The 13,419-nt window shown below is 37.1% G+C and overlaps 3 protein-coding genes across 3 annotated transcripts; all 3 read left to right on the forward strand.

The window, feature by feature from the left end:
- Positions 1–4,410, forward strand: LOC18792137 (NEDD8-activating enzyme E1 catalytic subunit). The gene is made up of 9 exons (XM_007222034.2): positions 1–405; positions 487–650; positions 1,070–1,272; positions 1,761–1,993; positions 2,112–2,174; positions 2,259–2,315; positions 2,542–2,663; positions 3,062–3,179; positions 3,801–4,410. The coding sequence occupies exons 1-9, from the start codon at positions 301–303 to the stop codon at positions 4,086–4,088; spliced, it is 1,353 nt and encodes a 450-aa protein (XP_007222096.1). The 5' UTR covers positions 1–300; the 3' UTR covers positions 4,089–4,410.
- Positions 6,455–7,721, forward strand: LOC18788610. The gene is made up of 2 exons (XM_007225793.2): positions 6,455–6,941; positions 7,086–7,721. The coding sequence occupies exons 1-2, from the start codon at positions 6,828–6,830 to the stop codon at positions 7,329–7,331; spliced, it is 360 nt and encodes a 119-aa protein (XP_007225855.1). The 5' UTR covers positions 6,455–6,827; the 3' UTR covers positions 7,332–7,721.
- On the forward strand, positions 10,155–12,196 carry LOC18792220 (peroxiredoxin-2F, mitochondrial). The gene is made up of 5 exons (XM_007223410.2): positions 10,155–10,581; positions 10,689–10,718; positions 10,958–11,116; positions 11,667–11,761; positions 11,912–12,196. Exons 1-5 carry the CDS (start codon positions 10,366–10,368, stop codon positions 12,015–12,017), a joined length of 606 nt encoding a protein of 201 aa, XP_007223472.1. The 5' UTR covers positions 10,155–10,365; the 3' UTR covers positions 12,018–12,196.

The following is a 13,419-nucleotide window of genomic DNA, read 5'->3' on the forward strand; positions in this document are numbered from 1 at the left end:
CCTAATCTCCCGGGTTCAAAATTTTAATCACAGTTGCAAAACAAACAAACCAAAAAAGAAAAAAAGAAAAAGAAAGAAGCGGCTTCATTCATTCATTCATTCATTCATTCTGGAAGCGTGAAAATCAAGCCTACTGGCCTAGCCTTACAACCCCGTCGCTCACTCGATTCACAAACAAGCTTTGGTTTAGCTAAGTAGAAGATTCTCTGGTTTTTGTACGTTGGGTTTTCTCGTCTTCTCAGAAGCAAAACAGCAACCAGAAGAAGACACACAGGCACTGTGGAAGGGAGAGAGATAGCAATGGCAGCAGAACCCACTGCCCAAGAGAGCCGATCGAGGGACCTCGACAAGCTCCTCCTCCGACCCGGCAATCTCGTCGGACCCAACTTCGAACCCGGTCCCGCAGTAAACCCTTCTCGCCCTTTTCCCTCTCTCTGTAACATTCGATTATACGATTTTGGGTTTCTTATTTTGATTTTGTTGCAGCTGAGAGACGACCTCAAAGAATACGGGAGAGTGTTGGTGGTTGGGGCTGGTGGGTTGGGCTGTGAACTGCTCAAGGACTTGGCTTTATCTGGTTTTCGAAAACTTGAGGTTATAGACATGGATCGCATCGAGGTTTCTAATCTCAATCGCCAGTTCCTTTTCAGGTTACTTGATTTTCTTGGTGCTTTTATGTTTAACTTTCTCGTGCGTATTTTTTGAATGGGTGAGTTACATGAATGTATGCGAGTTTATTGCCCAGTTCACTGTATTTCACTGCTAAAAATTATTTGAATACTAATATGGTAAACCTTGCTTGGAAGATGGAGCATAAGTGGTGCACTAACTGTGTAGTCTCTCAATACTATGGTTTTGCTAAATTTCTCTTAGCTGAAGTTCTATGAACCTGTTTTTGGAATCTCAATCGTGAACTATTGTTGATGTTTGTGTGTTTTACTTCGATATTAGCAGTTTATCTGCTTTGGTATTATCTATTTTGATATTCAATATGAAAAACAAAGGAAGAAAAAGAGTTAGCATTTCAGTTTCTTGTTAAAATGCTTTGCTCATGAAGTTATTGTTGTAGACTTGAAGATGTAGGTAAGCCAAAGGCTGAGGTGGCTGCAAAACGTGTCATGGAAAGAGTTAGTGGTGTAAATATTGTTCCACATTTTTGCCGGATTGAGGACAAAGAGCTTGAATTTTATAGCAAATTCAGCATTATTGCCCTCGGTCTTGATTCCATTGAGGCTCGGAGCTACATAAATTCTGTTGCTTGTAGTTTTCTTGGTATGTACCCTCAACCTATCCATTTTGCTCATATTTTGTCTCTCTGTCCAACAGTTTGTGTAATTTATTAGAAGTATTACATGACTTCAGATGCTCCTGTAATCAGGTTTCTGTGATTATATTTTGCACTTGTTGATTCTTTGATGATGATTTCTCAACCTAAATTGTTGCTGTAGTATTTTGTCTAATTATTTTGGTCAATAAGCTTGCTTTTTGATATATTTGATATATATTGCAAGTTTAAGGCGCCAAAATTGGTTCAGCTTTGGTTTGAACTTTTATCTCTAGTAACAGATCCTTTGTTTCTTGGTGAAATTTGCCTTGATGCTCTTTTATATAACGACATTTTCAGGTTCTTTTCAAATTCTTTTTATCTAGGTCTTATCCCATGCTACCCATTACTATCATTCCTGAAATGACTTGTTTTTACTGTACTATACTTGAGCTAAACGTGGCCTGTTACATTTTTTTTCTTTTCCATTTGGAAGAGTATGATTCTGATGATAGTGCACTGGAAGAAACAAGCAAACCTATGGTAGATGGTGGGACTGAAGGTTTTCAGGGACATGCTAGGGTCATTGTGCCAGGGGTCACTCCGTGCTTTGAGTGCACCATCTGGCTTTTTCCACCTCAAGTGAAGTTCCCTCTATGCACCCTTGCAGAAACACCTAGAACTGCTGCTCATTGTATTGAATATGCTCACTTAATTAAATGGGATGAGGTAATACATTGCTCACAATTTCAATATTTGTTTCCCCTTTACTTTTCCGTGCACCTTAAAACTGTTCCATAAGTTCTCAACTTCTTGTATGCCAACTAAACATGCATTCTACATATAGGTGCATAGCGGTAAGGCTTTTGATCCAGATGATCCAGAGCATATGAAGTGGGTCTACAACGAGGTCAATAAAGTGCAATCATGTAGTGATTTAAAGAAAGATATTTTTATGGATTTTCATTTTTACACTCATTTTGCTGCTCAATAGGCTACCAAGAGAGCTGAGCTTTTCGGTATTCCCGGAGTTACATATTCCCTTACTCAGGTATGTGTGTGTATATATACATATATATGTATATATTCTTACAGATGTCTGTTTCTCCTAAGATTATTTTTCTTTAAGATTTTCTGGCATGGTTTGGCCTTTGCTGTTAATTTATATGGGAAAGATAAATGACTTGCAATTTTTGGTACCTATGTAGTTGCAGCTTTACAGCATTGATACTACTATTTGTGTCCCTTCTGTAATAAGCAGATTTTGCTGTTTACAGGGTGTTGTGAAGAACATCATACCAGCTATTGCTTCCACAAATGCGATTATATCAGCTGCATGTGTGCTAGAAACATTGAAGATTGCATCGGGATGCAGCAAAACCCTGTCAAACTATTTAACGTGCGTTCCATTTTCTATTCTATATTACCTGACAGTACATTCTTGTGAATCTTGTCCAGATGTCATATTATGGTTTCAAATTGATGTATTGGATTAATGAATGACCACCTGCAAAAAAGTTTAGAATTACTGAATCTCCCCCTCTCTTAAATGTATCTTATTCCTCCAAGTTTGCATTTCATTATTGTTGAGCCCCAAAAGGTTAGATTCAATGTGAAAGTTGTGCAAACCACAAAGATCTTCTTACATTGTCAAATTTGTTAATCTAGCGGCTGGTTCATTGTTGAACATCACTATAATCGCCATTAAAGAGAATGGCTGCAGATTTTTGTGGGTTTTTCTTCTTTTTCTAACCAAACTTGTTTCAGTATGTACTGAATGATCAGAGTCTTTTGTAGGTATAATGGTGCAGAAGGTCTCCACACTGAAGTGACTGAATTTGTGAAGGACAAAGACTGTCTTGTATGCGGCCCAGGTGTTCTTATTCAGCTGGACACCTCAATTACTTTGGAAAAGGTTATTTTCAATTTCCTTTGGTTGCTAGGATTTGGTTCCTGTGAATCATGAACAAAAATATTTCTTCTTGATTAAGTTTGAGAAATTTAGTTTTGGTGTCAACTTTCATCTTGATGTTTCTGAGTCTTGCATGATAGTCTTTGTGGTTATAGTGTTCCTAAGAATCTAAGATCAATGGGAATCTTTTGCTTGTCTGATGAAAGCTATAGTATGCTTTGGAGATGCATGCTATATGTTTTACTATGTTTCCAGTTATAATCCTTTTGACCTAACTTATAGTCAAAACCATCTGAGTAGTAATATTGTTCTTCCTTGGCGTTTCTTTTTATGTCACCCTTGGCCTATTTTTTTTGTGGTTTGCAAAAAGGTTGGTTTCTCAAGAAACAAATAGTGATTCTAGTTTCTAAATTAACTGAGTTGGCCAGCAAAACTGCATACGAATCAACTTCTCAATAAACATAGGTTAGACTGTTCTTCCTAGTCTCTTCTCTTTTGTCAAAACAAAGCAAATGTTGTTAAATGCTTAAATTATTTTTTCTCATAGTGAAATTCTGATTTGAGGCATCAGTCATATGTTTGATTATTTTAATGCTTGTCCTAATTCAAGTTTTATGGCAACAGTTCATTGATCTACTTAAAGAGCACCCTAAATTGCTATTGTCGAAAGCAAGCATCACACATAGAGGGAAGAGTCTGTACATGCAGGCGCCACCTGTACTAGAAGAGATGACCAGATCAAACCTAAGCATACCACTTTTTGATCTAATCGGTAAGATTCCCAAAGATGTTGTCCATGCGATTGGTACAACCACTAAGAACGACAAGAAAACTTCATGTCTGAGAAAGCTACGAGTTGTTTTCAAGGGAGTTGATGGGATTGCAGATATGGATACAGCAGGCGAGACATAAGTTTTTCCCTTGATATAACTAAAGACCACAGGACTCACAAAGCTTTTGAAGATTCTCTCCCTGAAACTGTTGAAGCAAGAGGCAGAATTGGTGAGGCAAGGTTTGAATACCATTCTAAAATGTAAATTTTCTCTTCGAATATGTCTTTGAAGATCATTGATCTTTTATTATCACCATGAGAGCAATGAGATTTTACAGTTTCAAGTTGCCCTTAGTAAAATTGTTTGGATGAGAATGTGTTTTGGATGAGAGATTCACGGTTATGTTATGAATTCCTATTGTCAATCAGATTTCATGTCCTAAATGAATTTCACTTGTATTATACTTGTACCGACAATAAGTAAATGAGTGGTAGATTGCCAAACTAGATCAAAATTTTCCATAACAAACTCTGATAGGAGATATTAGTGTAATTTTTCATAATATGAGGGATGCCATTTTAATTTTACTAAAATTCAACACAAAAGATTCTTATGATGCAAGGCCAAGGAGAAGCCACAGATCTCCAAACATCCCATTGAAAAATCAGACAAGTCAATTGGATAACAGACTACCAAAGGTTACTTGTGCATGCGCAGCTGTCAAGTTATCCATAGAAAATAAAATTATGACAACTTTAGGATGAGGTTTTCATACCAAATTAAATGGTTCAACAACAAAGTCACTTTTAGTCCTTATAGTTTGGCACTTCAATTATTTTGAACTCTGTAGTTTCAATTCTGTCAATTTTGACCCTGTAGTTTCGTATTTGTAACAATTTAAGGACAAGTTAGTATTCATGTTAATTTCTTTGATGATGCAAAGGGCAATTTCATCAACCCAAAATTTCTGAGTATGAAAGCTCGTCTAAAACTCCCCTATTTTCATATTAGGGCTTGAAATTGGTTATTTAGGTTTAGAGTTCTTCAAAAATTGGGATTAGTGGTTAAATTTCGAGCCCTAATATAAAATGAGGAGAATTTCAAATAAGCATTTACGCTCAAGGGTTTTGGGTTGACGAAATTGCCCCTTGCATCATTAAAGAAATTAACAAGAATACTAACATGTCCTTGAATTGCTTCAAATACGAAATTACAATGACAAAATTGATGAAATTGAAACTATAGGATCAAAAGTGGTTAAAGTGCCAAATAATAGGGAACAAAAGTGACTTTTGTCCATTAATTTGAGCCCTATGATCAGTTTCAAGGTTCCTTCCTGGCTGGATCCCACTACAACCCAACATTCCACTCCAAGTCTCCAAGAAATGAGGAAATTTCAAAGTAATAATCCTCATTAAAATTCTATAATATATATATATATATATATAATATTTGCAGGGGTCATGAAATTGCATGCACCAGAATGCTCAGTCAATGCCAGCCAGGAAACAGTGTGGAAATGGGATGTGGACCAAGCAACACCATATAATTCAAGACTTGCTTTCCAAAGAAAAGTAAAGTGCATTCAGCTGAGAGCTAGCTATATATGATTATGAGCGAACAAGTGGAAAAGAACAAAAAAAAGAAAAGAAAAGAGAGAATAATAATGCATCTATCTTGGTTAATGCTTGCAATTGACTGACTGACACAGTTTGGAGTACAGGACAGCTCTCTCTATTCTCTTTTAATGATTTTTCTTCTCTCTCTCTGTGTTTCTTAAAGAGGATATGAATGAAGAAGTAGAAAAAGCCAAGAACACAAAAGATCAAATTTATCTGGCAAGAGGTCTATTTTTCTACTTATGACTGCTGGCCCACACTCTACCAGATGCTTGCCAAAGATTTACAATCTGCATAATGAATCTGACCAACATGTTGCTGCTTAACCATGGTGAACCAAGTGGTGCTCTTTGCACTCTTGGTGGTTGATTTTCAGCATACACATAATTCTCCTTTCATTTTGCACCCATCACTTTTGTTTTTTCCTTTTCTTTTTCTGTCTTATACAAGGAATGCATCTAAGATTGGAATTAAGGCATTCTTCAAATTATATATTTTCTAGATATGACTGCTGTGTTTGACAAAGATTTACAGTCTTGCAAGTTGAGGCTGAGCAACATGTTGTTTAACGATGGTGAGGTGCTATTTGCACCCTTGGCAGACATCATGCTCCTTTCATTTTCAGAAGTACCCATCACTTTTGTTATTTTGATTGATTTTTTTCTTTTCTATTTCTAGCTTATGCAAGGTATGAATCTGAGAGTGAAAAATAGTTTCTCCCCTAACTGAAAACCTCAACTTTATCTTGATCCTTCAAAGAAAACTATACTATAATATGTACCATGTTTACATAGGACTATTTGTGGATCTTGAAACATACACTTGTTCTTTTTTAGGAAATATGGATGAGAGGCAGAGAACTCATTTACAACCAAGTCTGTAGGTTGCTAGAGATTTTGAATCTATCTTGGATGGGATATCTGGGTGTGGGTTGTGTTGCCTGCTGTTCCTCATCTCTTTTTGGGCAACTGGATAATATGATGACACACTACATGATTCTTGTAGGGCCCAGTGGGACTTAAAAACAGATAGGCCAACTGCCATTCAGACCCCACCATTCCCACATGGCTGCACAAGCCATGTGTAGTGGGACTTAACCAACCCATCCCCTGCTTTCTCCTATTTAAAATCAGACTGATTCCCATAGATTTGAAGGGAGTTAGATTGGAAGATTTCAAACCCCTCCTCACTTAGTCTGCATAACACAGACAACAAACACTACCCAATTTCTAGATTAAGAAGAAGATCTGGAAGTAACCATGGAAAAGCTTGAAGATGACTTGTTCTTTGCAGACTTAACTAGGCAAATCTCTCTGCTAATTATGGATGATGATGAGGACCCTGTTGCAACTTGCCCTTCAGTTTCTCTTCAGGTACATACATACACACATCATTTTCATTATTCCATTTCTTCATGCATTTACTTATCATATTTGAGTTTCAGTTTTTATATGTTTCTTGTAGGTTTGTTTTGAAACAACATCACATGTATTAATTAACTGTGCTTCAATTTTCAGGCTTTCTCCTGTGCAATCCATCATCCACCTGCACAACCTACTTCTCTGTATGAACAATCTCGCAGAAGAGAAACCAAAGGAACAGGGGTTTTTATCCCCCAGTCATCTCAGCCAAGAAGAAAGCACAGGCAGGGAAGGTTTGCGTCGTACAACACAAAATCCCACAGATCATCACAAACTGATCATCACAAAAGGACGGTTTCCCAAGTATCTTCTGACTGTGCTTTTAGACCCAAAAATGGATGAGATTAGAACCTCATCATGAAGTGTACAATGCAATAAAATTTCTACAGATGAGCCCCTTTGCCCAACATGGGCAAGGCAAGGGTTTTATGATGCTACTATTTTATGTTATGGTGATGATATACACATGTATGGCAAGGCAAGGAAAAGCTATATATTTTGTTCCTTACTCTGTCAAGGGGAGGCTTACCAAAGGTTTGTACCCTTAGAATTGTGGACATGTATGGGGATTGTTAGGTTGGATATAGGATGAACTTTTCTAATTCATTAGATTGATTCTATTAATTAAATTGTTTTATTCAAATTTTATTTCAATAGATGACTAATAAGTCAATAATGTAATTAATTTACTTGTCCAAAATGGGACCTCTTATCTTAAATTGATTGAAGGCAGCAGAACTAGTAGATCTTAATTAATTTCTTATGAGATTTACAGTGTTCTGCTTTTGAAGAACAAGTAATTTGATGTTTGACATCAAACCAAGTGGCCCCAGTTACCGAGCATAAATCCAACTGGGGAAAGAAGAAATCTTGGAGAAAGTTTTAGCTGCAAGATACAGAAAACAAACTTTGTTAGCTTGCTGGATCTGAAATTGGAAGAAAATATCTTGGTTTTGTTTTAATTCAAGGAATAATTAGAAGGAAAAAGAAAGAAGAAGAAAAAAAGATGTGACAGCATGTGAGCAATTTGGCTGGTTGCAAATCAACCTAATGGAAAGCTATTCATTACGTATCAACATAGGTCTTGTTTAATATGGGAATCTATTAGGACCGTTGGCAGGGGAGCTGCATCATTGCAGCCATCAACTTTCAAATTTCTCTTTAATCATGACATAATTGGTCACTCATCTCTTTCCTCTCTCTCAACTTTACATGATGTCTTGAGATCGATATAGACTCGTTACAGAGTGTCTGATTGATGCATAATTACCAAATCCTACTCTCATACGGCATAAAATTTTCGGTTATTTGTCATAAAATTAGAGCATCCAACTTAAAACCGACAGATAAAATAATAAGAAATATGCAATGCACCGACACAGGATTTACATTTTAAAATCTCTCTAAGTTTTGAAAAAAGAACAAAAACACATCAGACTCTTACTCAGCATGTCACTTTTATACAGTACTGCATGCATTTCATAAAGTGTGTTGCTTTCATTTTTGGAGGTCAATTTTTGAGTAGTTTTCTCTTTGGCACCATGTCTTTTTAATCTGTATATGATCGTTCTTTTTGTTATATATATAGCTTATCAACTTCTCTGACGCTTCCTACTGGCAGCCCATCTGCCCACATGAGACCTTGCACTTTTGATGCAAACCCTGTCTGCTGATATGAACTGAGAGCTTCAGTAAACTAATAGCTTTCTTTTGAGTTTGCAAAAGAAATGTTTGCAAACCTGTTGGTGGAACAATAGAAAAGAATGAGAGCGACAAATTAAGTTGAAGGAAATAAGAACACTACTGTCAGGGAATATTTGCTTTGAAATTTCATTGAGATCTAGCTAGCACTTTCTTTTTTTCCTTTCCTTTTCTTTTCTTTTCTTTCTTTTTGGATTGGGGTGAGATTTGAGATTTGAGATCAGAGATCTAGTAGCAGCACTTGCCCATCTGTGGTGGGATCATCAATGTGTCAAACTTTCAAACAATCGGTGAATAATTTAATGAACAGAATGAATCCTGTGGTTCCCCACCCACAGTTTGTATCTATGTCTTAAAATTGAAAAGCTTATTTCAAAAGTGAATACCACACCAATTAGTCACAAGTCCTGAAGCATATCACGCAAGGAAAGAAAAAGAACTTTCATGTAACGGGAATGTTATTGTGACAGTATTACAAATTAATCGTATATTGTCATATGAGAATATTGAAATACATGATAATGCAAGACATCCTAACATATGTAAGTTTTTCTCTCAAATGAAAATGAGATGACGTAGTAGCATTTAGAAAGGTGAGAAAAAAAAATGAAACTCTAAACCACGTAAAGTAGTGGGAAGAAAACAACATGTATACAGCTGCTTCATATTTCATGTCAATCTCTCTCAAAACCTTATAATCGTTGTAAAGGAGGATGATAAAGGACATATGTGACCACTATAGATCATGTTTGGCTACAGCCTATTGATAGATGATTGAAGTAGGACTGTAGGCCGGTCTATAAAATCCATGTTGCGGGCTGGGTTTTGTTTGGTTAAGTGACTTGTCAACCAACAAATGTATGGTTAGGTCTTATAAATGAATCACGAGCCAATCCACCAGTTCCAAATTCTTTCAATAAACTGATTATATAAAAAATAACTTAAAATCCTATACATAGATAAAAACTAAAAACAATAAAATTAGAATAGAAACATTTTTGCATAATTACAATATGAATTTTAGGTTCAAATTTCCATGATATCATAGTTATGTGTGTGTGAGAAATCCCCATCTCCTGTAGTAATTAGAAGTTCTGACATTTGTTTTAAAAAATGTGTGATTAAAACCTTAAATTAATAATTAGGTGTTGGTATATATATATATAATATACAAGCCATACTAGGGGAGGGGTGAATCGAACCTAAAACCTCGGGTACATGAGTAAATATTCTTAATTACTTGAGCTACAAGTTCCTTGCAATTTTGTTATATTTTATGATGGAAGTTTTTATTTTTATCCCAGCCTATTTAAAATGCTCTTAGCCACCTGAGCTACAAAAACTCGTAATGAAATTGTTCTTCTGATCAGAACGACATAGTTTTGGAGTTTTGGGTTTCATGTTTAAAATTTATGTTCAATATAGCCCATGCTAGCCCATAAATAAAATTATATTAGGTCATCCGGACGTGACGAGTCTAAGGCCTCAGCGCCAAGCCCAAGTGAGCAGGACTGTAAAGACCGTTAGGATCCTCCGACCCAACGTAATTACCATCTGCCCATGTAACGAAATACAGCCACCACCGTCTCCTGAATTGTAGAACTACTTACAAACTACGAACCAAAGAACCAACGAACCAGAGCTACCACTCGGAGAACTCAGCTGCTGCGAAGCAATGGCGTCTACACTTCTGAAGCGAGCAAGCTACTCTGCAATGAAATCAGTGGCCGGAGGTTTCCAAATGGGAGCTCAATCAAGAGCCTACGCGGCGGTTGCAGCCGGAACCGACATAGTCTCGGCCGCCCCTAATGTTTCCCTCCAGAAAGCTCGGACCTGGGACGAAGGCGTCTCCTCGAATTTCGCCACCACTCCTCTCAAAGACATTTTCAAGGTTTTTGTTTTTGCTTTTGTATTTCTGTTTACTTTACAATTAAGTAAATTGTCAAGCTTTTTGGAGGCTCAAATTTGTTGTCTTTTTTGTGAAATTTTGTGTTTCAGGACAAGAAAGTCGTCATCTTTGGCCTCCCTGTAAGTTCCTCTCCCTATTTATATCATGGGTTTTTAATTTGATGTAGTGGTTACTGGTTAGTTAGTGTTGCAGGTGCAATTTTTGTTTTTCACGTTTATACAGACATTGACAAGCCCCATTTAGTTTTAGCGAAACCCTAAAATATTGAATAAAATATGAATCAAAAGCATGAATTTCTGAATTCTAGAAGTTCGTAGAAAGAGGAATTTACATGGGTTTTTTGTTTGCAATATGTCAGGGTGCCTTCACGGGCGTTTGTTCTCAGCAGCATGTGCCTAGTTACAAGAAGCAAATTGATAAGTTTAAGGCTAAAGGGATCGATTCTGTGATTTGTGTAGCTGTTAATGATCCATATGTTATGAATGGCTGGGCAAACAAACTTGAAGCCACAGATGCTGTAAGTTATTCCTTTTATTAAGTACCATCTTCTTATTTCCCAAAATAAGTATGTTTTAATCTACACTGCTCTTAATGACTTGAATTTCAAGCAAAAAGTAAATAAATGGATGTCCTTCTTGCCTAGGTTGTAGATGCAGGGCCACTGGCCTCATGACTCATGGATCATCATTTCCAAAATCGTATTTCGAATTCTAGTTAATCATAGTCCTTGTACTGAGAAGTTATAATATATTTCATTTCATGGGTCTGTCTCAAGGATAACTTGGAGAACGATCAGGTTTTTTTTTTAAATCTTTCTGTGTGAAGTTTTATTTTTTAAAATTGTCTTGAGTAATTTAAGAAAATAAGGGACCGGCCATCTTTGGCAGGCTAGGTCACATTTAAGTTTGATAACTGATTGTGCTTGTACACACTTACATACTGCATTTGGAAATTCCTCCAAAGTCTAGCAATAGTGCGATTCAGTATGCCTTTGACGCAATAGTGAATTATTGTTTCCATGTAATTAGTGCAGCATCATTTTAATTATTTGTAATTTGGCTAAATAGATTGAGTTCTATGGGGACTTTGATGGGAGCTTCCACAAAAGCTTGGAATTGGATAAAGATCTCTCTGGTGCTTTGCTTGGACCTCGCTCTCAAAGGTATGATCACTAGTCGTTTTATCCACACCTTTCCCTTTTCTCTTACTTCTTTTAAGGGTCACCCTTCCTCATTTTTATCCAGTCTGACAGTGTATACTATAGCCGTTAAAATTTCCCAGTTTTGAAGAAATTCGCTCTCTCATTATGCAGATGGTCGGCATATGTGGTTGACGGGAAGGTTAAAGTTCTAAATGTGGAGGAAGTCCCATCAGACTTCAAGGTTTCTGGAGGGGATGTTATTTTGGGACAGATCTAGAGCTACCTTAGTTTTGACGGCAATTAATAACTTCGTGCTGTTAAGATTTTGAATTTGAAACAATTACTCGAGGACCTCTGTAGTCTCTGCTGTTTGGAAATAAGTCGTGGACCTCTCTTTATGACCATGCTAGTTTAGCAAAGGTATAGTATAAATTTGCACTTACACGCCTGCTTCCACCATTGTGCCAAGATTTTGCCATTAACGTTTCCCTAGATTATCATACCATTCTCTACCGCTGTATCTTTGTGGACTTTGGGAGAGAGAGCAAATTAATCTAGAATGGAACCATTCATTTTGAACAACAAAGAACGATTAATCAACGTTAAGGGCTTGTAGCTTTCAAGTGGTTAAGAGCAATTACCCATGCACCAAATGTCTTGTGTTCGAATCTCTCTCTTCCAATATCGCTTGCATATAATTATTGTGGCTGCTGCAGATTGGCAACATGCCAATACTGAAAATCTAAGAAATCCGTGCGCTCTTTGGCCATTCTCTTGGCAATTCTCTATTGGAGTGATTAAAATTAGCACAGAAAAGGAGGTCGCTTTGCTGGTGATGGTGTTCTAAGAGAGCTCTGGGCAGTAGGTTTGCTGCTAATCTTGGTTATGGTCAAGTCTTAGAAACTGAGTTATGACATGAGAATCTATTTTGGGCTCAGAATTGCTTGGGATATGGGCTACAATGCAGCATTGCGGTGCGGCTTATCTATAAAGTTGTAGAAGATTTCATCCTTTTGCTACTATGTTTTTGGGATCCTTTTGCTACTATGTTTTTGGGATCCTTTTGCTACTATGTTTTTGGGATGCCAAGAGGATATCAACAGAAGCCGGGTCTGTTCTATTCATAGATTAGCTGACTTGGGTTTCTGTCTTGAGCTGGTCTCTCTACCAATTGTTTAATTTTGGGCGAAATAGGCGGCTTTGCCCCGACTCCAATGCTTTATTCAACAATGCCCTATTTTTGAAACTCATTCAAAAACACCCTCTATAAAGGCTACTTATTGGGCCCTTATCACCTTTTTATAACCTTTTTGTTTTGGTTGTGTGAAATTCTTCTTCTTCTCTGCTCTCTCATAAGTTAAGATGAAACCCCAAATTGCTTTCTTCTTCGCTTCTTCTTCTCTTCTATGCCATGCTCTGTCTGAGATGAAACTCCAATTATGCATCTCTCTCTCACTGATTCCCAGCCCCAATTCCCAATTCTCCATATTCTTCTTTTCATGGGTCCAAGGACCCATCTTCCTCATCCACACCATTAGCCACCGCCAACACCACCAACAGCAGCAGTAACTACAACAACTCAGCAGCATCGTCCACCTCTGCTCGGGTCACAGTCAAGCCATCAATTGTTGAATAAAACATTAGAGCCAGGGGCAAAGCTGCCTATTTTCCTTTAATTT

The sequence above is a fragment of the Prunus persica genome, chromosome G1, assembly GCF_000346465.2.
Source record: "Prunus persica cultivar Lovell chromosome G1, Prunus_persica_NCBIv2, whole genome shotgun sequence".
Lineage (NCBI taxonomy): Eukaryota > Viridiplantae > Streptophyta > Magnoliopsida > Rosales > Rosaceae > Prunus > Prunus persica.

Coding starts and splice junctions, on each gene's coding strand:
- LOC18792137 (XM_007222034.2), top strand. CDS start 301: ATGGCAGCAGAACCCACTGCCCAAGAGAGCCGATCGAGGGACCTCGAC. Junction 1,994..2,111: donor ACTTAATTAAATGGGATGAG/GTAATACATTGC, acceptor TTCTACATATAG/GTGCATAGCGGTAAGGCTTT. Junction 2,316..2,541: donor TTACATATTCCCTTACTCAG/GTATGTGTGTGT, acceptor TGCTGTTTACAG/GGTGTTGTGAAGAACATCAT.
- LOC18788610 (XM_007225793.2), top strand. CDS start 6,828: ATGGAAAAGCTTGAAGATGACTTGTTCTTTGCAGACTTAACTAGGCAA. Junction 6,942..7,085: donor GCCCTTCAGTTTCTCTTCAG/GTACATACATAC, acceptor TTCAATTTTCAG/GCTTTCTCCTGTGCAATCCA.
- LOC18792220 (XM_007223410.2), top strand. CDS start 10,366: ATGGCGTCTACACTTCTGAAGCGAGCAAGCTACTCTGCAATGAAATCA. Junction 10,582..10,688: donor CTCTCAAAGACATTTTCAAG/GTTTTTGTTTTT, acceptor TTTGTGTTTCAG/GACAAGAAAGTCGTCATCTT. Junction 10,719..10,957: donor TCGTCATCTTTGGCCTCCCT/GTAAGTTCCTCT, acceptor GCAATATGTCAG/GGTGCCTTCACGGGCGTTTG.